Source organism: Erpetoichthys calabaricus, chromosome 6 (assembly GCF_900747795.2).
Source record: "Erpetoichthys calabaricus chromosome 6, fErpCal1.3, whole genome shotgun sequence".
Lineage (NCBI taxonomy): Eukaryota > Metazoa > Chordata > Cladistia > Polypteriformes > Polypteridae > Erpetoichthys > Erpetoichthys calabaricus.
Genome location: NC_041399.2, coordinates 182,220,002 through 182,244,368, shown reverse-complemented (window position 1 = coordinate 182,244,368; position 24,367 = coordinate 182,220,002). Strand labels below are relative to the sequence as shown.

The window sequence follows — 24,367 nt, the reverse complement described above, 5'->3', positions numbered from 1 at the left end:
AAACAAAATCTATGCCATTATTTGCAAAACATCTTTCCATTTCAAATAAGCTACCCATTACTACTGATTTTTTATTTTAAACAGAAACAGTATTTTATTTGTCTCGGGGGAAAATGTATTTACGCCTTTAAACCATTTTTTTCCTGTGTGAATTTATTTCTTATACTGACAATTCAAAAGAAATATAGACTTCAATATACTTCCAATATATTTACACTTCCTGCACTGCAATGAAAGACTGCACTTTTAAATGAATTTATGTGTCTCACTTAAGGACAATTTCTTTCTCATATGGAGTAAAATAAGCATTACAGTCTACAGATGTATTATATTACTGAAAATTATGACTTCTTTCTCATTGTTTAAAAAAATGCACCGCATTTAGGTAAGAAATCAAGAAACAGAAAACCTAATTGAACTGAAAACCTGAAATATTATTAAAAAGTTAATGAATTAAAAGCCACAAATCCCATTAGAAAATATTTCTTTAACTTTCAAAAGATGCGTATTAAAAGTTGCCTCTCTATGCATGTCCAACTTAAAAAACACAAATTCTTTTTTTCTTGCTTATAATTTGTTTACATGACACCTACAGCCAATCTTCATCAATCTCTCCCTGCGGGAAACCCCCAGAAATAGGAAGGCCATCAGCGGTGCATTTCTTCTCTAATTAGGCTGCGAGATGTGCTCTCCTGTTGCTGGATTTATACTGCATATGTAAACTAATTGAAAAATTTTTTAATACATATCTTATTTTTCCTACTATTCCATTTATCTGACTTTGTCTTGTAAAATATTTTGTGTTATGTGACTTAATAAATAAATGAATGATGTATGAATTGGTGCCTGCTCGCTCATGCCTGCAACACATTAAACTTAAATAAGCAAACCAGCTGCAGTTGCTTCTGTTCAGCAGAATAAGCAATTCGTCTAGTTTCAGACTTCTAATATACCCTAAGCCCTGTTCAGTCTCCAAAAACTAAACTTTAATAACATCACCACACCAGACATCCTTTAAAATATTGTGGTCCTATGCAGCAATATATTAAGCACCAGTGAAAATGAATATGGAGAGCAAAGATGCTCAGCTAAATAAGGGCTATACTCAAAGGCACTCACCAATTAAAAGTTCTGTGTTATGAAAGTCCAACTAATTATTGAAAACCTACTCCTACATAGTAAGGAAGTATCCTTAATATTAAAATATACAGTACATACATGAATCAATACTATTTTTGCTTTGGTAGACCCCTTTAAAAATAACACAGTTTAGTAAGTTTCAAGATTTTTTCAAGGATTTCAAAAATAGCTGATATATTAATTTATAAAAGGCAAACATTTTTGCAAAATTGATATGTATGATGCACTTGCCACAAACTGAAACCAATAATTTCCATAAGGGTTTTCCATTTCAAGATTAGCGCTCTCACTGTGGTTTAAGGAGAATTAGATTTGAGATTAGAGATCTTTATTGTCACATAGTAAAGCATAGCAAATTCTTTTGTGCCACAATTGCTGTGATGTATAAATAAATACAGTACATCACCAAATTTCATGGGGGTTACCTTCCTAGAGCACCTGCAAATTGTGAAAAAACGCGAATTTTGGATGTGGTTAAAAAAAATGCCTATTTTTATAGTTTAAACCCCAAATATGCCCCCAAAACACTTTAATTTAACTTTAAACTTAGCTTAATACATTACCTAAAAAAAGAATGTAAAGGTAAACCTGCATACTGCACAGTACTATACTTCTATGTCTCCCACAGTGCTAGAATGTAAAATACCGATGTTACCCCTATATGTACTGTAATTCATGCAAGTGCATTTTTATTGCCAGAAGCCTTAGAAGGTGCAGGGCGTTTTGGTGGCATCTTGGGGCTTTAAGCCTTAAACTGCCACAGACTTGGGGGCCAATGCATCCCTGGACGCCAAATACTTTTTTGCTGCACTTTAAGTAAACATCACAATTCACAAAGCAAAAATGAAATTTTAATGGAACACATTTTTTTTCATGCAAAGAGCATCACAATTACTGTAACACTGATAATTTTACACACTGCTAATGAACTGTAAAAACTATTAAAAAAACTACTGGAACAATATGTACAAGGTGTAACCGATGCCATGGATGAAATCACCGAGCCAACTGCGCTTGAACTGGCTGCATGCAAGCACACAGAGGTAAACGCTGATGCTTGCAGGCTAGTCTAGTGCAGCGGCTCAATCCCAGGGGCAGTGAGGCTGCAGTGCTGCAGGATGTCACGCTTAGGTCACAGAATTGCACAGAAGCACAGGAGATTGTAGACACAGGAACTTTATTCAAACACTTCAAACAAAAATGTCTCTTTCAGAAGTAAAACAAGCTCAGTATGAAGTTAGTTCTCGATTAAAGAATAGGCAAACATCATAGGAGAGCACAATGGAGCGGAACCTGCAGCAGGAGCAGAGGATGTCTGGGGGAGGAGAGAGAAACAAAGCAATCAGCCAAAAAGGGAAGGTGCTGTTCAGGCTTTTAAGTATGTGTAGTGTCGCGCGAGAAGCATATCACACGACAGATCAGCCACAAGTTAAGCCCAGCAATTAAGGGAGCAGTGTGAAAGTAGTCTATCAGCGTTTTTTTAAGGAGCGTCTGTGTCTTCTAGGGGTGCGTTCAGTCCCCCTGCTCACAAGGGGCTGGCAGTGGTCATGAGCTGGCTGCTCAACGAATGTACGGCACTGACTGATCACCTCCTGCGTGCTCGCAAATGGCACTGGGAAATGACTATAGCCGGTTGTGGCGGTTTAAGGAAGAGGAACAAAACGGAAAACACAAGAACACTCAGCTGGAGATGAATCACAGTCAATCAGCAGCAAGGAGAAATAAATAACGCTGTAGCGGTCCGGTGCCGCTAAGATTCACATTTATTTTTATGGGGGAGATTCCAGGGACGCACCCAGCCTTGGCCCGACCCGCATGCACTCACAAACTGAGACAAAAACAAAGCAAACCAGTAATCAAACTGCAAATAAAGAATTTAATGAAAACAAATGAAAACAACGATACCACCCCTGTTCCTCTTACGCCGATTACACATTAAATACAACAAAGCACAAAGAAAACACACACAGTAAATCATGAAAAACGTTCATGAAAAACGACAACAGATGAAATGTAATGATGAAAATAAATAGTCCAGAGATCTGCACGTTGAATGGGAATGTAAAGATAGTCCTACCGCTAGTTCCTGAAATGGTGAAGATGGGTGGACGGGTTCAGGAGTGCTCCTTTCTTTGCAGGATGGCCATGAATCCACTTACAGTCCTCATGTACTTAGGCAGACGGCAGACAATTCAGACGCCAATCACAAAACGATCCAGGGCAAAACGAATAAGTACAGGTAACCCAACAGAAGGCAGACAGACAGGAACTTAAAACACAAATTACAAAATTTTTTTTTTTTGCTTTTGGTCACTTGCCCCCTTTTTAAAAGTCACGCTGATATCCTTTGACCCCAACAGCCCCAGCAGAAGACCAATCGGAGCCACTGCAGGGACTGCTGGGAGTTGCAGTTTCAAATTCTATTGGCTACTTTCACCATCCCAAGCTACATTTTCCTCTACAATTGCTTCTTGTTCTCTCTACAGTACAGTATTGCCACGAAAAAAGCCATAAAAATTGCAGAGGATATTTGCGGTTTCCACTAACAATTATTAGATAGGTTCTAAGGAAATATCCGTGAATGACCGAGGCCGCGAACTCTGAACCGTGACTAAATAGGAGTAGCAGAAGATAAACACATTAATAAACCACACAAATGCATAAATTAATTAAATAAATAATTCATAATAATGTTAACCAAGCAGAGGCCTCAAGTGCTGGAAGAGGTGGAAAAACTGTTGCTAGTGTGGTTGAACGAGAAGCAACTTGCTGGGGACAGCATAAGCGAGGTGATCATATGTGAGAAAGCCAGTAAGATTAATGGCGATTTGCTGAAAAAAAAAAATCCTTCTTCGAGTGGCAAAGGTGAGGAATTTAAAGCCAGTAGAGGATGGTTTGAAAAGTTTCATAAGAGAAGTGGCATTTAATTTTTTTTCCCTGTGTTTAAAACTCATAAAAAAAGTGTTTACAGCGAGTGGTTCATAAGTGTCTAGCGCAAACTCTTACAATGTTAGTTTTTTCTGTTGTTCAAGGTTTTCTCAGTGTTATTCAATGTTATTACATTTAGTTTACTATTACACTGTGCATTCTATGGTATAATTAACTATTTTTGTGCTTAAAAATATATATATATTTACATACATTGCTTACAGTCTGGAATGGATTAATTGTATTTACATACAATCTTATGGGGAAATTACGCTTCCAGAGTTTTGGAACGAAATACGGTCGTGACCAGAGGTACTACTGTATATATATAAAACAAAAACTGGATCAGAAAAGGATGGTGCCCAATTTGATGCAAAAGCTACAGTCAAGTTAATGTGTTCATGAATAAAACACAAAGAAACATTCTTTACTGCTATCTTTAAACAGCATGACTTGGTGCAGTCTTACAGCATGTACCCATTTAAATGGATGTCAACAGCAGAATTATTCATACTACAGTAGCAGTGTGTATGAGAGTGGCTCCCAAACTCAAAATCTACCACACCTAAAAACACAGTTACATTACTTTTAGAGATGCAAACTTAAATATATGTAGAAAATGTAATAGGCATAATTGCTGACTTTATAAGATACTACAGTGCATCTCATATAATGTAGTTGCTGGGCAACACATTGACCTCCAGAGACAACTAAATGCTCAATATGTGCTAATTGGGTTCTACAAAAACATCCATCCATCCATTTTCATAACTCGCTTATCCAGGTCAGGGTCATGGGGCAGTGAGAGCCTATTCCTCCAATCATAGGGCACAAGGCAGGAAACACCCGAAAAAAGTGCCAGCCCATTGCAGTTTACAAAAACAATTAATCCTAAATATGCACTTAAATTAGTCAACCATGATACATATATACAGTATTTTTAATACAAGTTTCTCAGTACTTACCTTTGGCAAACATGCTGTTACCCCATAAAAAACCTGTCCTGCTTCTGGTGAAAAACCTGCTACTCTGTGTATGTTATTAAAGAAAAATAAAACAAAAACTTTTTTCCTCTCAATAGATTTTTTTAAAAAAGAAAAACCTTTAAGTATAAAGCTCAAATAGCTAAAGAATCGTATATACAACATTTAAAAAACAATTCAAATTTAAAAATAATGGAAAACAAATTATTCAAATTATTTTATTTTGGAATCTCTTAGAAGATCCAAGAACCTACCACATATTGCAGGTTTGCACTGCCTTACTAATACAAACCTAAGCTTGAGTCTAGTGCTTCACAAAAAGTGATGCCTGAAAATAATGTACAATTATAAGTAAAGAAATGTGGATGGTCCTATAAATGAAGCTATTATCCACTGTAAAACCACACTTTAAATATTTAAAGGTTTTGGTTTTCCAAATTGTAATCTACCTGATTGGGGAGCTAATAAGAAATATAATAAATCCGAATGTTACAACTGCACAAAACGTTTAGTTACAATTGCTATGATATCAATCAGCAGATGTGCAGCAGTAGCATAAAGGATACGGTAGAAGATCTCCACATCGCACTGAAAGGATAACCCAGGATGGCTGAAAAGAAAAATAAAACAAAAAATTACAATCTAACATGAAAATATTTACAGTAAAATAATTATATACAAATGAGAATGGTTCCCCCATATTCCAACTTTATAAATAAATAATTCAAGGTAGAAAACATGGCTATTATTTTCATGAAACTTTTTTTTATCAATGTTGCACCTAAAGAGATCTCTAGTTGAATCTATGTTATGATTACATAGTTATGTAGTTATTCTTAGAATATATTTTTTTCTACATTATTTTATTACTTCAGATAAACACATTTGTAATAAATAAGAAGAAACAAGTGTATTAGGGAGGGTGGCCAGCCTGCCCTCTCCAGTACAACTGTATTGCGAGGAGAATATGCACAAACACCTGGTGCTGCTAGGGAAATTCTATTAATATAACACCATGACTATGTGATGTGACCTAGACTCCCAGAAGCGGTCTTCTGCTTCTACATGGGACTGATCCACTGATCTGGCTATGAAATCACCATGCAGCCAGAGTCTTGTTGATCATAGATTTGAAAAGAAAGCTGGACAACGGCTTCACTAAAGGAATGAGGGTAGGCCGAAGTGGTAGAAAGTGTGGTGTACAGAAGATGAGGTGTGGCAAGATAACTGAATTGTGGGTTGTAGATCAACCACGCCAAGGACTAAATATGGACTTCTATTGTCTAGGTAAGCACAGAGGGCATAGGCTTTTGTTATACCTTTTGTCTGTTCCTATGTTACTCACCTTCTATAATTAATCAATTATTTTTAAGAAAAACCCATTAATTGTTACTTCTGCATCCGGTGTCATTGTTTGGGTTTGTGGATGGGGTAAGAGGAAACCCTACAGTCCATTATATACATTACATATATGTGAGAGAGTGTGTGTGTGTCCAGTAATTCTACATACAAAGTATTAATATCCTGTGCTTAAGTGACTCCCAAAATGCACAGCCACTGTTTCCCAAGCACAGACGCCATTACAGAGAATCACAATCTAGCAATGATTTTCTTAATGCCTTAGGAAGTGTGGGAATGACAACATTTATATTTTCTAGCTTCTTCACTGAAAATATGCCATCCAAAATACCATCCTAATGCACTTTGGACTTTTGGAAATGAGCTAGAGCATACTGTCTTAATGTACTGATAGTTGGTGGCTGGTACAGACACTCTCCACCATGTTCATATCTAGCACCTTACATTATTGCAAAGAGTAGGCTTGCTCCTGTGAATTAACACATCAAATTTAAGTGATATGCTTTTAATTTTCAAGGAAGTAGAATGGTGGAAAATGTATGGCATAAAACAAAGTTATAATCTAATGAGATTAAAGTTGCGTAGATACTTAATGGGTATCTTTTAGAAAGGAGAATGTCAAAATGTAGACCACTGCATACAGTAGGAATACTCATCCCTCTTGTGCTGTGTTTGTTCAGATAATAACAGGTTAGGGTAAATATCAATTGTAATTTCTTCCTTTATCAACTACATTGAGGGCAACTACAGAGCAAAATACAGCATCTTATCACTGCAATAGCAGAACATAAATGATATAACAAGATAATGCAAAACTGCCTATAACGTAATGTCAGAATGTGTGTTTTTGTACTAAGAAATTGTGCAGACTGTTTGACCTTATATCTAAATGATATCCTAACATAAATCCTCCATTCAGTAAACAAGCAAGCCAGACATGGTCTGAGACAGCTAACTAGCCATGCAGTAACTAATACTAAAAACACAGAAGAAAACTGTTGTACTTACGACAGCCTCAATAATGAGAAAAGCCCTGTGAAGAACAGCCCTTACAAGACACTGTCTTCTGTAGCTCTGTGTTTACATCTGCCTTTTTATTAATTTCTAAGCTTCAGCCCCAGAAACTGAAACGGAATGAGTCATGGACCATACTGCTCTTCCCAAGGGCATCAGACTCCACCTTTAAAAATATTCATTATTATACCTTAACAACTGGCAAATCAAACACCTCCCGAGATTCTCCAACTTCTGGGTTGTCTCCATCTTCTGCAATAATGTGTGTGGCTAATGCATTGTAGGACACTTCTTTGGCTTTCCCAGTCTTCAGCAACTGCACCACCTTTAAAAAATAATATGAATAATCAAAATATAAAAATACTTGCCATTATAAAAAGTGTAGTGGATTTTTAATTAAATTAATTTTTATGGGTTGAAAGTAGGAAAAGAAAGAAAGATAGTAAAGTCATGTTTAAAATCAACACATACAACTCATTTCATTTAATTTAAACTGATGTCTAATTGTCATTAAAAGTCTGAACTCACTTCTGTACTGTACAGTCTACTGTGACATGCAGTTGCCATTAATGCTGTCCACTGATGGACAACATCACTTCTCACTTTTACTCTACTTTTTCACTTTTTCAACTTTATTGAACTTTTAGGCATCATTTAACTGGGATATAACAGCTTCTCTCTTTTTCTTTCCTGTGATGGACTGTTATGTTTCATAAGAAATTATACAGTGGATTTCACTCGAATTACAAATAATGATCACAACTCTTTGACTCCTGATCAGAAGCACAGTATCACGTTCACGCACAATGAATTTCATTGTCATTGCAGAAATTTTCACTAAACATACAAGCAGCAAGTCACTGACTCATGTTTATGAAAGTTGGATTTAAATCCCAGCTTGGCTATTGTCGTTGTTGAGGAAAGATGGATAGATAAAAAGATAAAACTTTGTTGATCCCTATAGTGAAATGTATTGCTTCAGCAGGAAAACTTGCACTGCTAGTGCAAAACAGTAAACACCAAAAGCAAATAATAAAACTCAAATACTTAAAACTACGTAAAATTTACCCAGTTTTCATTTAATGCTTAGTATCGTAAAAAAATACATCTCTCTATTATAAAAAAAAATCCTGGGAGAGTTTCTCCGACACTCTGTCACTCGATCAACTTCCTTTTGTTGATTATACCACTGTTTAAACCAACAAATAGAACGTTTTTCCTTTGCCTCCACTTGGTATTCGCTGAAATTCTTATATTTCCCCCCGTGCTTTTCCCATTGTCTTTTCACAGAAGGCTATTTATATTGATTTGCATATTTAAGAGGCGTAATTCTGGGAGGAGTTGGGGCGGGACAGAAGGCGTGTGTACGTACGTTACTTTTCACGCTGATCGGGATTTATGTAGTGGAAGAACCTGAAAGTTTGCGTACGTACAGATTCCTGCATCTGGATTTTTCTGTGCGTACACATATTCCCACTTTTGTGCTTACGCCATGTTATAGTGTGAGTTCTACGCACGGCGTTATACATGAGGCCCCAGGTGTCACTGGAAAAAAAAAAGCAGGACAAAGCGAGGTCAGAAATAAAAAAAAAAGAGTAGAAAACAAAGTAAAACGTCATAAAGAGGTTAAAAAAACAAGGGGGCCAAACACATGCAGAGCAAGTTATAGATAATGAAAACAGTGAAATTCAAAAGACTCGTTGAATTCGTAGGTGCGAAACATGTGCAGAGCAATATACAGAATATGAAAGCAGAAAAAACGACAGTGTCAAAACAAAGAAAGTAAACATCGCATTAGCACAAATAAAGAGAAATTATTACTTGGAGAAATAACAAAAAGGCAACTAGAGATCGAATATATGGACATAGGTGATATGTCAGAAGTATGTAAATATTGTAAGGCTTTGAAGTTTAAGTCAAGAGTATTTCAAAAACTGATGATGATATACAGTACATTCGGAAAGTATTCATAGCGCATCACTTTTTCCACATTTTGTTATGTTACAGCCTTATACCAAAATGGATTAAATTCATTTTTTTCCTCAGAATTCTACACACAACACCCCATAATGACAATGTGAAAAAAGTTTATTTGAGGTTTTTGCAAATTTATTAAAAATAAAAAAATTGAGAAAGCACATGTACATAAGTATTCACAGCCTTTGCTCAATACTTTGTCAATGCACCTTTGGCAGCAATTACAGCCTCAAGTCTTTTTGAATATGATGCCACAAGCTTGGCACACCTATCCTTGGCCAGTTTCGCCAGTTCCTCTTTGCAGCACCTCTCAAGCTCCATCAGGTTGGATGGGAAGCATCTGTGCACAGCCATTTTAAGATCTCTCCAGAGATGTTCAATCGGATTCAAGTCTGGGCTCTGGCTGGGCCACTCAGGGACATTCACAGAGTTGTCCTGAAGCCACTCCTTTGATATCTTGGCTGCTGAAAGATGAACCGTCGCCCCCGTCTGAGGTCAAGAGCACTCTGGAGCAGGTTTTCATCCAGGTTGTCTCTGTACATTGCTGCAGTCATCTTTCCCTTTATCCTGACTAGTCTCCCAGTCCCTGCCGCTGAAAAACATCCCCACGGCATCATGCTGCCACCACCATGCTTCACTGTAGGGTTGGTGCTAGGTTTCCCCCAAATGTGACGCCTGGCATTCACACCAAAGACTTCAATCTTTGTCTCATCAGACCAGAGAATTTTCTTTCTCATGGTCTGAGAGTCCTTCAGGTGCCTTTTGGCAAACTCCAGGCAGGCTTCCATGTGCCTTTTACTAAGGAGTGGCTTCCGTCTGGCCACTCGACCATACAGGCCTGATTGGTGGATTGCTGCAGAGATGGTTGTCCTTCTGGAAGGTTCTCCTCTCTCCACAGAGGACCTCTGGAGCTCTGACAGAGTGGCCATCAGGTTCTTGGTCACCTCCCTGACTAAGGCCCTTCTCCCCCGATCGCTCAGTTTAGATGGCCGGCCAGCTCTAGGAAGAGTCCTGGTGGTTTCGAACTTCGTCCACTTACGGATGATGGAGGCCACTGTGCTCATTGGGACCTTCAAAGCAGCAGAAATTTTTCTGTAACCTTCCCCAGATTTGTGCCTTTGATTCCTTTGACTTTATGCTTGGTTTGTGCTCTGACATGAACTGTCAACTTTGGGACCTTATATAGACAGGTTTGTGCCTTTCCAAATCATGTCCAATCAACTGAATTTACCACAGGTAGACTCCAATTAAGCTGCAGAAACATCTCAAGGATAATCAGGGGAAACAGGATGCACCTGAGCTCAATTTCGAACTTCATGGGAAAGGATGTGAATACTTATGTACATGTGCTTTCTCAATTTTTTTATTTTTAATAAATTTGCAAAAACCTCAAGTACACTTTTTTCATGTTGTCATTATGGGGTGTTGTGTGAAGAATTCTGAGGAAAAAAATGAATTTAATCCATTTTGGAATAAGGCTGTAACATAACAAAATGTGGAAAAAGTGATGTGCTGTGAATACTTTCTGGATGCACTGTAAATCGTTTTGTCTGTGCTGAAATTCAAAACAGAGAAACCTATCCTGAATTATGGTACAAAGTCATTAAACACGTCTCACGGACCTCATTTAAAAGATTCAGCATGTTGGGACTTGAAAGATTCCAAATATTGTTTTTAACGAAGTTCTGAAATAAAACTGAAACTAATGAAATAGCAACAATTCAAAGAACAAAAAAATCTTAAAAGTGAGTATCCGGAAAACCAAACATGGGGGTTGGCATGCCATTGCCAGAAGCTTTCCTGTGTCTCCCAACACAGTCGCAAGGTCATGGAGGAGATACTAAGAGACAGTCAGTTACTCTAGGAGAGCTGGACAAGGCCGTAGAAGGTCCTTAACCCATCAGCAGGACCGGTATCTGCTCCTTTGGGCAAGGAGGAACAGGATGAGCATTGCCAGAGCCCTATAAAATGACCTCCAGCAGGCTACTGGTGTGAATGTCTCTGACCAAACAATCAGAAACAGACTTCATGATGGTGGCCTGAGGGCCCGACATCCTCCAGTGGGCCCTGTGCTCACTGCCTGGCACCGTGGAGCTCAATTGGCATTTGCCATAGAATACCAGAATTGGCAGGTCCACCACTGGCACCCTGTGCTTTTCACAGATGACAGCAGGTTCACCCTGAGCACATGTGGCAGACATGAAAGGATCTGGAGAAGCCATGGAGAACGTTATGCTGCCTGTAACATCGTTCAGCATGCCCGTTTTGGTGGTGGGTCAGTGATGGTCTGGGGGGGCATATCCATGGAGGGACGCACAGACCTCTACAGGTTAGACAACAGCACCTTGACTGCCATTAGGTATCAGGATGAAATCCTTGGACCCATTGTCAGACCCTATGCTGGTGCAGTGAGTCCTGGGTTCCTCCTTGTGCACCACAATGCCTGGCCTCATGTGGCGAGAGTATGCAGGCAGTTCCTGGAGGATGCAGGAATTGATACCATTGACTGGCCCCCATGCTCGCCTGACCTAAATCCAACAGATATTGTTTCACATACTGCAGCAATAAAAAGTACAATGAATAACGGCGGACATATCACTCAGCACTGAATTCAAACTTGGTTGAACTTTTGTAATTTTACTACACAGTCATGTGGCAAGCAATAACAAAACATTTGCAACCCATAGTTTAAGAAGCACTGTTCTAATGCATCAAACGGGGTGAGGAAGAGTTTGCCCCCCACGGAGTCTACAACATGTCGGTAAGCAGAAGAATGAAAAGCTGAGTATAAAGTCTTTTAAAACTCCAGTTTACATTTTATACTGAAATTTACAAAATGCAGGTACTGCACCGTTTTATAAACGGGGTTTTTCGGTACTGCGGTGGGTTGGCACCCTGCCCGGGATTGGTTCCTGCCTTGTGCCCTGTGTTGGCTGGGATTGGCTCCGGCAGACCCCCGTGACCCTGTGTTCGGATTCAGCGGGTTGGAAAATGGATGGATGGGTTTTTCGGTACTTTTTTTAAGTTCAGGTATACCACGCAAACCTACTCATATTCCCTTAACATTTTGCCATAATCCTGTATTCTAGCAAGACCTGGGTCAGTAATGTAATGCAGGTGGCATACCTGATCAGTTAAGCCATATATATCTGGCTTCCACTAAGGTGGTCCTACTACCCTAGCAAACAGTTGCACAGAACAGTCTACTGACCACAGTAGACTAGTAGAGTCCCTAGTAATTGTTACATACATTAAAATAGGACAGTCTCCATTAAAAGTAGATTCTGTCCTCTTATTTTGCACAGAAGGTTTGTGCTGCCCATGCAATTCAATCAATTAATTATATTCAATATAAACAAGCAGCCATACCACCTGCAATTCAGAACAGGTAATTCACCTAAAGATAAGCATGTCTGGATCTGGCCAGGACTTGGATGGGAGACCATCTAGGGAAAGTTTAGGTTGCTGCTGGAAAAGGTGTTGGTGAGACCTGCAAGAAGCACTTGCCTTGTAGTCTTTGTGTGGATCCCAGAGCCTCAGTGTAGTGACAGAGACACTGTGCTGATGCCATTCTTTGGGGAGACATACAATCAAGGTCCTGACTCTTTGTGTTCATGAAAGATCCCTGGAAATCTTTCAAAAAAAAGAGTAGGGTCTACGCCAATGTCCTAGCTAAATTGCTGATCTTAGCCTAGTGTTTTCTAGCCCCCTAATCATCCCATGTCCCTAATTACTTAACTGTCTCTCTCTCCTCCCTTCATCCCCTCATAGCTAATGTGTGGAAAGCGTAGTAGCACAATAATGGCTACTGCTGCATCATTCAGGTGGATGCTGCATATTGGTAGTGTTTGAAATGGCTTCCCATTGTCTATATAAAGTGCTTTGAGCAGGTTGGAAAAGCACTATACAACTATATTTAATTATTGTTACTATGTCTGCACTATTTCCATCCATCCATCCATTTTCCAACCCGCTGAATCCGAACACAGGGTCACGGGGTTCTGCTGGAGCCAATCCCAGCCAACACAGGGCACAAGGCAGGAACCAATCCTGGGCAGGGTGCCAACCCACCGCAGGACACACACACAAACACACCCACACACCAAGCACACACTAGGGCCAATTTAGAATCACCAAGCACTATTTCCACCTCCTCCTTATTGTTGGGGACTAATCTCACAGGCTCCCTGAAATAGCAAATATACACCAGCAACTCATTTGTTTCGATAATGTTCATTTGCACTCAGCACATTACAAAGTCCCTGAATACCTTTCTGTATTCCTCCTCATCTCCACTGCTGGTATTCTTTGCATGTCAGTGTGAATTTTCTCAAGGTAATCCAAAAAAAGCCATAAACAAGCATTAATAGTTAACTCAATCTGGAATGTATAGACTAGAATGGGTGTGTGAGTCGTTGTGTGTCCTGGAACTGGCCAGTGTCTGCTTTCTGTCCAATACTGGCAGAATATGCCTATACAGGAGTGCTTATGCCTCGGTGTTAAGTTGTAGGGCCAGGCTCTGTGTGCATGACAACCAATGATCACCCACCCAGAAATACAATGCAGGGATGAAAATTAAGGAACATGGTCATGTTGGACTTCACACAGAGAAGCTCGTGGTACCTCATGTTTTACATAACATAAGTGAAGTTAAGGGGTGGAAGAATCACAGATTGCAGCTAAACTCCCTGTACCTGTAAACCCTTCAAACAGAACCGGCTCCATCAAGCAGCATGTTACTGGTGGTCAGAAAAAGTGGCGAGTATGTGATTCTTTGGAAAGGTGAAACTGTGCTAGTAAGCCGTCATGTAGTTGAGCATTTTGACATCCGCAGTGATTTCTACTCAGATAAACTGACACACTCAGGCAATGAGATCAGCAACTACAGTCAAATTTGACATACCCTCCAATTAGTTAGTTGTCATGTAATGTGACATAAACTTAACCAAATAATACATTACTGGCTAAGCAAAATAGTTTTGAAAGCAGTATAGCTAACTACCAGTCAGAATTAATTTTAATCTTTGACATTTGTCATTTGTTAAGGGTAGCATGCATGCATTTTTTGGCTACCTTTTGAGTAGGTGCAGGATGGCTTTCATATGACTTTGCTTGATGTGGTGGAAAAACAAATATTTACTCAAGAGTTATATGATGGGAAGGGGGGGTTGTGGACAAAGCCCCCTAGTCTTATATATTAAAGTCTATGCGTGGAAGTGTGTGTGTCTGTCCGGCCCGGAAGTGAGAGGTGGATTCGGGGTAATGGCTCCACCTCCAAGGATACACAAGTGAGGCCAGCACATCGGCAGAGCAAAACCTCTGAAGAAAGAGTCACTTACTTAGCCTCTAATACAGAAGCGAGGCGAGCACATCGGCAAAAGGGGATCCCTTTTAATTTTTCCCCCCACTTCTAATACACAAGCAAGGCAAGCACGCCAGCAAAAGGTAACCTCCGAAGAAACACAGTCACTTAGCCGCTAATGCACAAACGATGCAAGCATGTCGGCAACATGAAACCTCCAAGTAGAGAGATGCCCAATGTAGTTCCTTTCAATTACCGGACATCTCTACATTTCAATTTTTTTTCTGATGATTTCAACAGTTTCTAGGACCCTGTGGTTTTTACAGCATGGGCTTACACAGCTAGTTCTCTTGTACCTTTTGTGAAAGTGTTTATTTGATATTTGGACTTCAGCCTTCACACATTGTACACTTCACAATGGCATTTTGTCATTATTACAGTAAGATGAAAAAGTTTGTTTTAGTTAGGTGTTCAACATTTCTTGCTTCGCATTTCCTGTCATCCTACATTTACCCAGATCATTGTAGACACGGAACATACATGAAATGTATGTATTCCAAATAACAATATATTATTGACCCTATACAAATTCCAGACACCTCAATGCCAGATAGTCTGAGTTGACTTCAGCTGCCTTGGTGGGAGGATGAGTGGGGAGGCTGCCTGCTGCTTGTGCTGACTGACTCATTTGCAAAACCAAGATGCTGATGAGGAGGTGCGAGGGAATTTAAGGTGGCCCAGCATTACGACTTTTTTCATAAGGCTTCAAGGATTCTAGAGTTAATTATCTGTTGGGAGACAGAAACTAACAAACAGTACCAAGCACTAGGAGGGAACCAACTTTGGAATAGCGCGTCGCTGCACACTTAACCACTTATACAATTCCAACTATACCTGCCTAGCAAATCTGTAGAAGATGTCAATCAATCAAAAAATCTTACTTTGTTGGATGTAGGAACAAATCGATGTGCTCAGAGAAAGCCTTTATCACATAAGTGACTGGACTAGGTCAATACAGCCTGCTAGAGGAGCAAGCTACTCTTGCCACTACTGTGCCACCATTCCACCTGGGTATAATTACCTGGCTTGAATAATGGCAAATTACAACTGTCAGTGTAAAAGTGCTTTTGCTCACTCCAGACACACCAAATGGCAAGTCTTCTAGTTTTTCAAAGGATTCCAGTTAAATCTGTGTGCAAACTCCACACAGACGGTCCTCCAGTTGGGAATCTAACAGGGGCTAAAAATATGTGAACTGACGTTGCTATATATGATTTGAAAAAATTCATAATGTCATCGATATTTAAAAAAAACAAAAAAACTGCATTCTAAAAACAACAGTAAGTGACTCTATTGATAATCAAAGTGGATTGACAGCCTACCAGCAAAGCCAATTTAACTAATTTAAATAAAAAATTCACACATTTTGTACGGTGGCAACACTTAGCATACAGCTGGAATGAACTACGGATAACTTGCCAGTCCACTGCAGGACTTCTCATTCATCCTGAACAAACTCTGAGATTTGCACACCTCTGGGATGTTGTAGAAAATATCTACTTCCATAGAAAACCCAGGTGAACACAAAATGAACAAGCAAACCTCCAGGCAGACAGACAATTTGAAGCCTGGATTCTGGTAATGGGAGACCGCAGTGCTGAACAATAAATGGTTTATCTAAATGTTGCTTTTATATTGTAATGGTCTTCTAATATTATTAAGAAAAAAAAAGAAACAGGCTCTTGGCACAAGGAAGCTAATAAACATAGATAAAAATGTTATTTATGTAAACAGAGTTTTGTAAGAATGAGGCCACAGAGGATTCTCTCCCTTTCAGTCTCTAATGTTTACAGAGATATGTTTAATTTCCTCCCATACTTAAATACTGCAGAGAATTAAATGTTTAGATAAAGTTATTCTCCAAGATGGATATGAATTAATCAAAACTTTTTCTAGTATCTTTTTGGTACATACTTTACCAAAGCTTTTTAAGTCAATTTTCAGTCAAAGAGACCAAGTCACATACACACATGGTTCCATTTTTCACACAGGGACAATCTGTAACTGCAAATTAGCCTTACACACAATTCTGGGGATGTGGATGGAAACCAGGAACACCCAGAGTCCATGAACACGAATGAATTAATTAATAATTAATTAAATGCATATAGCACTTTTCTAACCTACTCCAAGAGATTAACAAAGACAGTGAAAAACTACTTTATCCATCACCAATGTGCAGCATTCACCTGTATGATGTGACAGCAGTCATTCTTGAACTATTAGGTGGTGAATGGACAAGCCTGTGGTCGGCAATTTAGTAAAGACATTGGGAAACACCCAACTCTTTTTGAATGGCTCCCAGGGCTCTTTTATGATCATAAAGAGTAAGGACCTCTGTGTCACATCTAATCCAAAGGATGGTGCCATTTTTACAGCAAAGTGTCCCCGTCACTGAACTGGGAGATTGGGATCCACACATAGACGACGAGGTAAACGCCCCATCATGGCCTTAAAAACACTCCTTTTGTACAAACTCCAATTAGATAAAAAACCTGGCATGGGTTTTGAACCAATGATACTTGATCTGTGATGTAGACACTGCTAACCACTGTACTACAACTACATTATAGCATCATTATAGCATAATGTAATACTCTTATACTCACTATGCTGGCAGCACTAGCTACAAAGCAGGAAACAGTCCCAAAGAGGCTTGACCCCCCTCATGCATACACTTACACAGGGTTAATTTGAAATTACCAATTAACCTAATCTGCATATCTTTCAAGATGGCACAGTGACGCAGTGGCAGCATTGCAACCTCGGATTAAGGAGATAAGGGTGTCACGTCCCGAATCTTCCCCGAGAGGAGTCTGCATGCTTCCTCCGAGAGCTCCACTTTCCTCCCACTGTCCAAAAACATGCAGGTTAGGTGAACTGGCGATCCTAAATTGGCCTTAGTGTGTGGTTGGGGAGGGTGAGGGTGTGTGTGCGCGTGTGTGTGTGTGAGAGAGTTCGCCCTGCGATGGACTGGCTACCTGTCCAAAGTTTGTTCCTGCCTTGCACCTTATGCTCCAGCAGGACCCCGCAACCCTGTTCACGGCTAAGCAGGTTAGAAAATGACTTACTGACTGCACATCTTTTGGGAAGTGGAACAAAAACAAAAGCATTCGGAGAAAAATCCATAAACACATGAGAAGAACATGCAGACTCCACATGGACAACAACAAGGCACCAGTTTTGAACCAAGGATGTTTGATTAATCAGGTGGCACCACTACCCAGTACCCCACTGTGCTGTCCCATGTTATACAGTACTGCATTACATTGTGGTACACAAATTATTAAATACATGTTTGATAACCCAAACTGTCAAAAGCCTAAAACTGAAGAAAAATTACTGAAGAGGTGGGCACATAAAATTGCAAAACCAGATACAGTAGATAGATAGCAAGATAGCAAGATTGGTCCCAAAATAGAAATTTAGCTTTTTACAAAAGCTCAATAAATAATAACAAACCACAAACATCCCTTCAAACATATTTCAGAATATGTATAAAGAAAGAATAAGTTTGCTTAACATAACCTTTCAAAATTCTTGCTAAAGATTAAAAAGGAGCAGTCACAGAGAGGCAATATAAAGGCGTTTCGACATTTGAACGAAGGAGCTCCAGTGGCATTTCTTGAAACACAGCTGTTAATAATCCAGCGCAGACTAACATCATACTTAATCTTATTGCAGAAGTCTCCAATAAAAATGACAGCAAAGTTTCCAGGAATTGAAACAGAAAAACACACAGGGAGAATATGCAAACTTCATGCAGAACACAGATCCACTAAAAATCAGAGGAGGATTCTAGTAATGTCTGGTGTTGTGCTGTGGTTATAGATTTCGACTTTAAACTGTTAAGGCTGTGAGTTAAAATCATGTTACTAAAACAGTGTGACCATGAGGAAATGACTTCACCTGCCTGTACTCCAGGTGGGACAAAAACAAAACAAAAGAAATGCAGCCTATTAGATTTCTCATATACTGTAAGCCACACTGGATAAAGGCGTTAGCCAAAAAAATAATAATAATATGAGGTGATGATAGCAGTGTTATTCAAATACAGGTAAATAAAAAAATAACAAAAGAAACACAAAACTGTCAGTCTTTCGTTTAATTTCCCAAACACGTTGGTACGTAATGGGTCCATTACAGCGGTTGCCAGGAAAAAAACGATTGCTCCAAGTCTAACCATGTCATACTGCACACAAGTATCGTGTTGTTACATTCATATCATCACACATCACTTGTATTTCAGACTTTACTAAATAAGAAGGTCTGTCTCATAAATAACGACTCATGGTAGACAACTTAAGTATTAACATTCAAACAAACTGTTAACAGACACCAAAATTACAGGAAGTAAGAATAATCACCCGTAATCACTGACCAAATCACTTTTAAACAAGAAAATCAGCAGCTAATGCTTAAATGAATGTTCAGATTTGGCATCTATAATGTTGATTAGCACCGTATGTTTTTCAACATACACTTTACTTGCTAAATGACAAAACGTACTATAAAGCAGCTCCTGGCTAACTTAGTAATAAAGACTTAAACATCTGCTGTTATATAGCGGTAGTAAACAGTTGGGGGCAGGGAGTCAAAAGGAGAACCGAGGGTTCAAACATTTGATTACAACAATACAGCCACTTCAAAGAAAAGGTTTCGCCAATGGCCTGCTATTAAAGAAAAGAAGCGAAGAAACACTTTCAAAATACTCATTTGAAAGAGTCTTTGGCACCAGCTGTAAAATAAGCAACACGTCTCTTGCACGTTTAAAAGCGAATCACACCCCCCAGCTCTTCTTAAGGTTAGCTAATATAGAGCACAATCTAGCAGGAAGTCGACTCTCACAACATCCTCCGGAGTCGAAGTAAGTATGTCTATGCGTTCAGGCGCAGCTCAGAATTTGGCAGGCAGTTTCAGAGTTAGCTAATGAGCAGACATGAATTAAGTGCAGTTTGCATAGGGTTAAACGAAACACATCGACTTTCTTTTCCATGAAGGGTTTCAGTAGGTTAGCATTTTCCGATTCCATTCTGGCATTCATTTTCTAGTACAGATTTGACATTCGAAGGCCCAGTTGCTTATGGACAAGCCACCCTACCGTCCGTATACACATAAACTGCACTTTCCTAAACCGTCCAAGTGATAAGAATATTAAACACAAATTGCAATTATCAAACAAGGTCATGTCTCCGAGTAATCAATCGCAACTATATAGTTATTCAATAGCATTAACATGTATTTACCTTTGGGTCAATATCTCCCACCACGTAAAATTTCACATCCTTAAACAACTCGTCCGGTACAGTCAGATCTGGCTCTGTCATATTTCGGGCGATTTAAAAACAAACGGAGCAAGACACAAAGTTAAAAATGATAAACAGAAGATAAAAGTTAATGCTCCTTTTCCCTCTTCTCCAACAACACCCGCCAAACTATACAGAGCGCGCTCTCAGATGTCAAGCATTTGCAATGTGGGGAAGTGTATTATCGGCTGCTCTTTTGTGTTGAAATTGTTTTATTAAAACCTATTTTTCTTCCACGAATTCATTATAACCGTCGTGTATCTATATTAGTTTTCAACTATGACCAATTATCTGACACGTTTCCGGTGAAAGTGTTTTCAATGTGTTTTCGACTGTATTAAGATATTTACAGCAACCCCTACAAAAATATGAGCCGTTCCAAAAAGTGGGCGTGGTCAGAATGTATTTCCCTCCCATTCCAACAGCAGCTCAGGCGCGCTTTTTTCTCAGCGTAGTGTACAGTTTAAGCATAGTGAGTACAGCAGGTAGGTGTCCGTGATAAGAGGACCTGAAGCACTTACTCGGCTATTGGAAAATATTGATATTTTATGAGTTTTACGCAGTTGCGTGTGCAGTCTCGTGAGATAATTGGTGATCGATGCTTCAGCACATGTCTAAAAAAGTTATTTTTTTCTAAGATTGGAACATATGCCATCGCGCAGTAAAAAGGTAACTAGTAGCAATATCTGTAATGGTCCAGTGCCGACTTGCGATATCAACCTTTTACAGTTAAATGCTTGCACGATTGCTTCCAAGCTCCAGCTGCCCTGCGACCCTGCCCTGGATAAGCGGGTTAAGAAGATAGATGAATAATGTATGGGTGTTTATGTGATGGTTTAAGCCGAGTTTCACATATCGTGGACCTGGGTTCAAGTGTTGACTCAGCCATCATCTGAGCTTATGTAGTGAAGCGCTTAAACGTGTAAGACTTAACTGCCAAATATACAGTAATCACTCTCCCTGTTTCAATTATCTGAGTTTAAAGTGTGTGTGCATTTTCAGGATACTGCATGGTTTGTTCAAGTTTTTATATAAGCATCGTTACTGCTGCCATTGTGTCAATCATAGCATTGCTGTTTTCTTACATTGAATAAATGAATATGATGAATAAAATTCCCTCACTAAACTATAAACTAATAAAAAGCACCTAATATGTTTTCGTTTAAATGAGTGTGCAAGTGAAATAGATTCATAATACTGAAGAATTAATTTTAGTTGTTTAGTTGTAGTTTGGCAATTAATACAATTTTGTCTTTTCCCTTTCCTGTTGGCACGTGTACTAGATTCTTTCCAAGGAAGGTAATAAAGTTAATTAAAACAATTAAAACCATTCATATAATTCTTCTGTAAATAATGCTTCTTAATGTGACACGCAACATATGTACTAGAAATGAATTTGTAAATCCTTCAATCCTACTCATTTTCAGTAAAGCCAATTTGGGTCAGCTGAGTAATAGCACCATAATACAAGAATAATTTTTTGAGTCAGTGAACAAGTGAGTTGCATTGCTTGAGAAAACTGCTGCTTTGCAGTTGTAATCCCACTTTGACTCTGATGAGTAAAATAAAGTCTAACAGCCTGGCATTTCCATCCAGACTGCATTATTTATAGTAGTCAATAACCTCCTTATGGCAGTAGATTCATGGTCTTCAGGTCTCCTCATTTTATTAAATCTAAATAACGCTTTAGCCACTGTTTATCATGACATTTTATACCAAATTGTAAAACACATTAAAATTTCTGGTAGTGCTTTGGCATGGTTGTCCTCTTGCCTCACTGGGCAGATGGAATATGTTCCCACAAATAAACATAAATCAAGTCATTCTCTCTAGAGTTCCTCAGGGTTAACACCTGAGCCAATCTTATTTTAAACTATTTGTTATTCATGGGCAAAATCTTATATCAGCATAATTTGTCCTTTCATTGCTATGCTGAAACCAATATTTATTTTTTAGACTTCTTCTGAGGCATTGCCACAAGCAGCTCTTAAGTTTGAGTGACATGGGTGAGTGACAAATACCTCCAGAAAATGTGGAGTAATTTTTGTGAGCTTTCCTTGCCAAATATAAAAGAAAAGAAAAGCACTGCCCATGTTACTGGACAGCATGTTTCTTTCTTTTCTTTGGTTACATACTTTTGGACTTAAAATTGACCTAATGCTTTCAATTCCAACAACATGTATATCTATAGCACATTTTTATATACAGAATTTAGCTCAAAGTGCTTTACAGGATGTCAAGGAAATAGTTACAAGAAAAGAAAAACAGTTTAAATTAGGTAAGAATAATAATAAATCTGTAATAAAAAACATAAATCAATAGGAGCTTACAGTAACATGTAATATATATGGAAGAGAAGGTCTGTGATTCGGTTTGCATATTTGCAGCAGGAGATCCACAAAGGGAGAAAAAATGAATCACGTATCATAAAGTAGTTTTTAATTCCTGAGCTTTCAACCCCTGCCAGGGGTCTTCATCAGAGGATAATGCTTAGACTTACAAGAATCAAAGGCAATATATAGCAAAACATTACGTGGAGGGGGTGGGGGGGGGGGTTAAGTCAGTGTGATGGGGGGGGGGGGGTATTGGGTGCACAGTTTATTTATTATGAACACAAGGGGGCTCCGCCCCCTGCTCGCTTCGCTCGCCTACCCCCGGCGTTGGGTATCCTGAAATACATTAGTCGAGCTTGTTCGTTTTGGAGCCGTGCCCGCTTTGCCCACGGCATTTCAGACGCGCGTTGTAGGCGCCCGCATTCATTGATTTTATCCAGGCGGGCTCGTGTTTGTATATCCGTCAGTCAAGCTCGTTCGTTTTGAACCCGTGCCTGCTTTGCTTCCGCAGTTTCAGACGCGCGTTTACTTCGCTCCGCAGTAGTGCCACTCACAATATGGCGGTGACGCCTGTGCCTTCACTCCGCAGTAGTGCCACTCACAATATGGCGGTGAAGCCTGCGCCTTCCGTACTTTATGGACCCGTGGGGCCTCCGTAGCCTCTTCCGTTTGAATCTGGGCTGCAGCGCCGAGCCCTCCTATTTGTGTGGCTGTGTCGGTAGTCGTTAGCCATGGGCGCGTTGTTGCTTCATTACTCATTCAAGTCAGTTGAGCTCTTTCGTTTTTGGGCCGTGACTCTGTCGTGCGCGGTGGATACGACTTCGCGTGCGGTTTATGAGACGCGCGCTGTATGCGCCTGCGCAGTACGTCTCATGGTCCCATCGCCATGTACCTGCGTCCATGCCATCCGGTTTACCATTCTCGGTTAGTAATATGGATGTTCTTCTTAAGTTTGCATATGCTGGATTTATGTCCAAGTGTCTGTTGATGGCGTTCTCATTTGATAGCCAAGATTCGGCCAGCTCTCTGGCACTTTTAGTACTGGCCTTAAATTTTATTAAAATTTACTAAATTTTACGCGCAACCTGGCCAAGTCAGGCGTCAGAATAACACACAAACCCACGAACAATTTGCGCACGGTCCTGTTTAATGCTAAAAACAAGAAATCGATAGCAGAAACACGAAACGCAGTTTATAGCATTCCATGCAGTTCTTGCTCAGCGGTATACATAGGACAAACTTCAAAAAGAATCGCAACACGTATACAGGAACATCGCAACGCCATCAGAAGAAAGGACTCACTTTCATTGATCTACACGCATACTAAATCAACAGGACATACATTTAACTGGGACAATGTACAAGTAAAATTTAAGGCCAGTACTAAAAGTGCCAGAGAGCTGGCCGAATCTTGGCTATCAAATGAGAACGCCATCAACAGACACTTGGACATAAATCCAGTATATGCAAACTTAAGAAGAACATGTTCATAATAAATAAACTGTACACCCAATACCCCCCCCCCCCCCCCCATCACACTGACTTAACCAGCCCCCCATTCCCTCCCCCAACCCCCTCTACATAATGTTTTATTATATATTGCCTTTGATTCTTGTAAGTCTAAGCATTATCCTCTGATGAAGACCCGTGGCAGGGGTTGAAAGCTCAGGAATAAAAAGTACTTTATGATACGTGATTCATTTTTTCTCCCTTTGTGGATCTCCAGCTGCATATATATATACTGTATATAATATATATATATGATTAGTACAAAAGTAGGGTCCTTACATATAATATCATATTCTAAGTCTCTAAAGATGAGTTCGATGATAAGGTCAGATGGCCAGAAGAACAGAAAAAACAAAATAAGCTTCATTTAAGCTGGAGAAAAAAATAAAATCTGCAGGTGTTCCAAGGCCAAAAGACCACCCAGCTCCCACTAGGCTTTCTCCTTAACATAAAAGG

At 39.4% G+C, this 24,367-nt stretch overlaps 1 protein-coding gene across 1 annotated transcript in view; it reads right to left on the bottom strand.

Annotated features, from left to right (window-relative positions):
- The window catches only part of paxip1 (PAX interacting (with transcription-activation domain) protein 1), a 94,911-nt gene extending 74,677 nt beyond the window's left edge, over positions 1–20,234 (bottom strand). The window contains exons 1-4 of the mRNA XM_028804162.2: positions 20,010–20,234; positions 7,615–7,749; positions 5,618–5,661; positions 5,034–5,097 (exon numbers count right to left, since the gene is read on the bottom strand). Of these exons, the coding sequence (XP_028659995.2) occupies positions 5,034–5,097; positions 5,618–5,661; positions 7,615–7,749; positions 20,010–20,090 (324 nt within the window). The 5' untranslated portion in view covers positions 20,091–20,234. The remainder of the gene's footprint in view (positions 1–5,033; positions 5,098–5,617; positions 5,662–7,614; positions 7,750–20,009) is intronic.
- Positions 20,235–24,367: the final 4,133 nt, after the last annotated feature.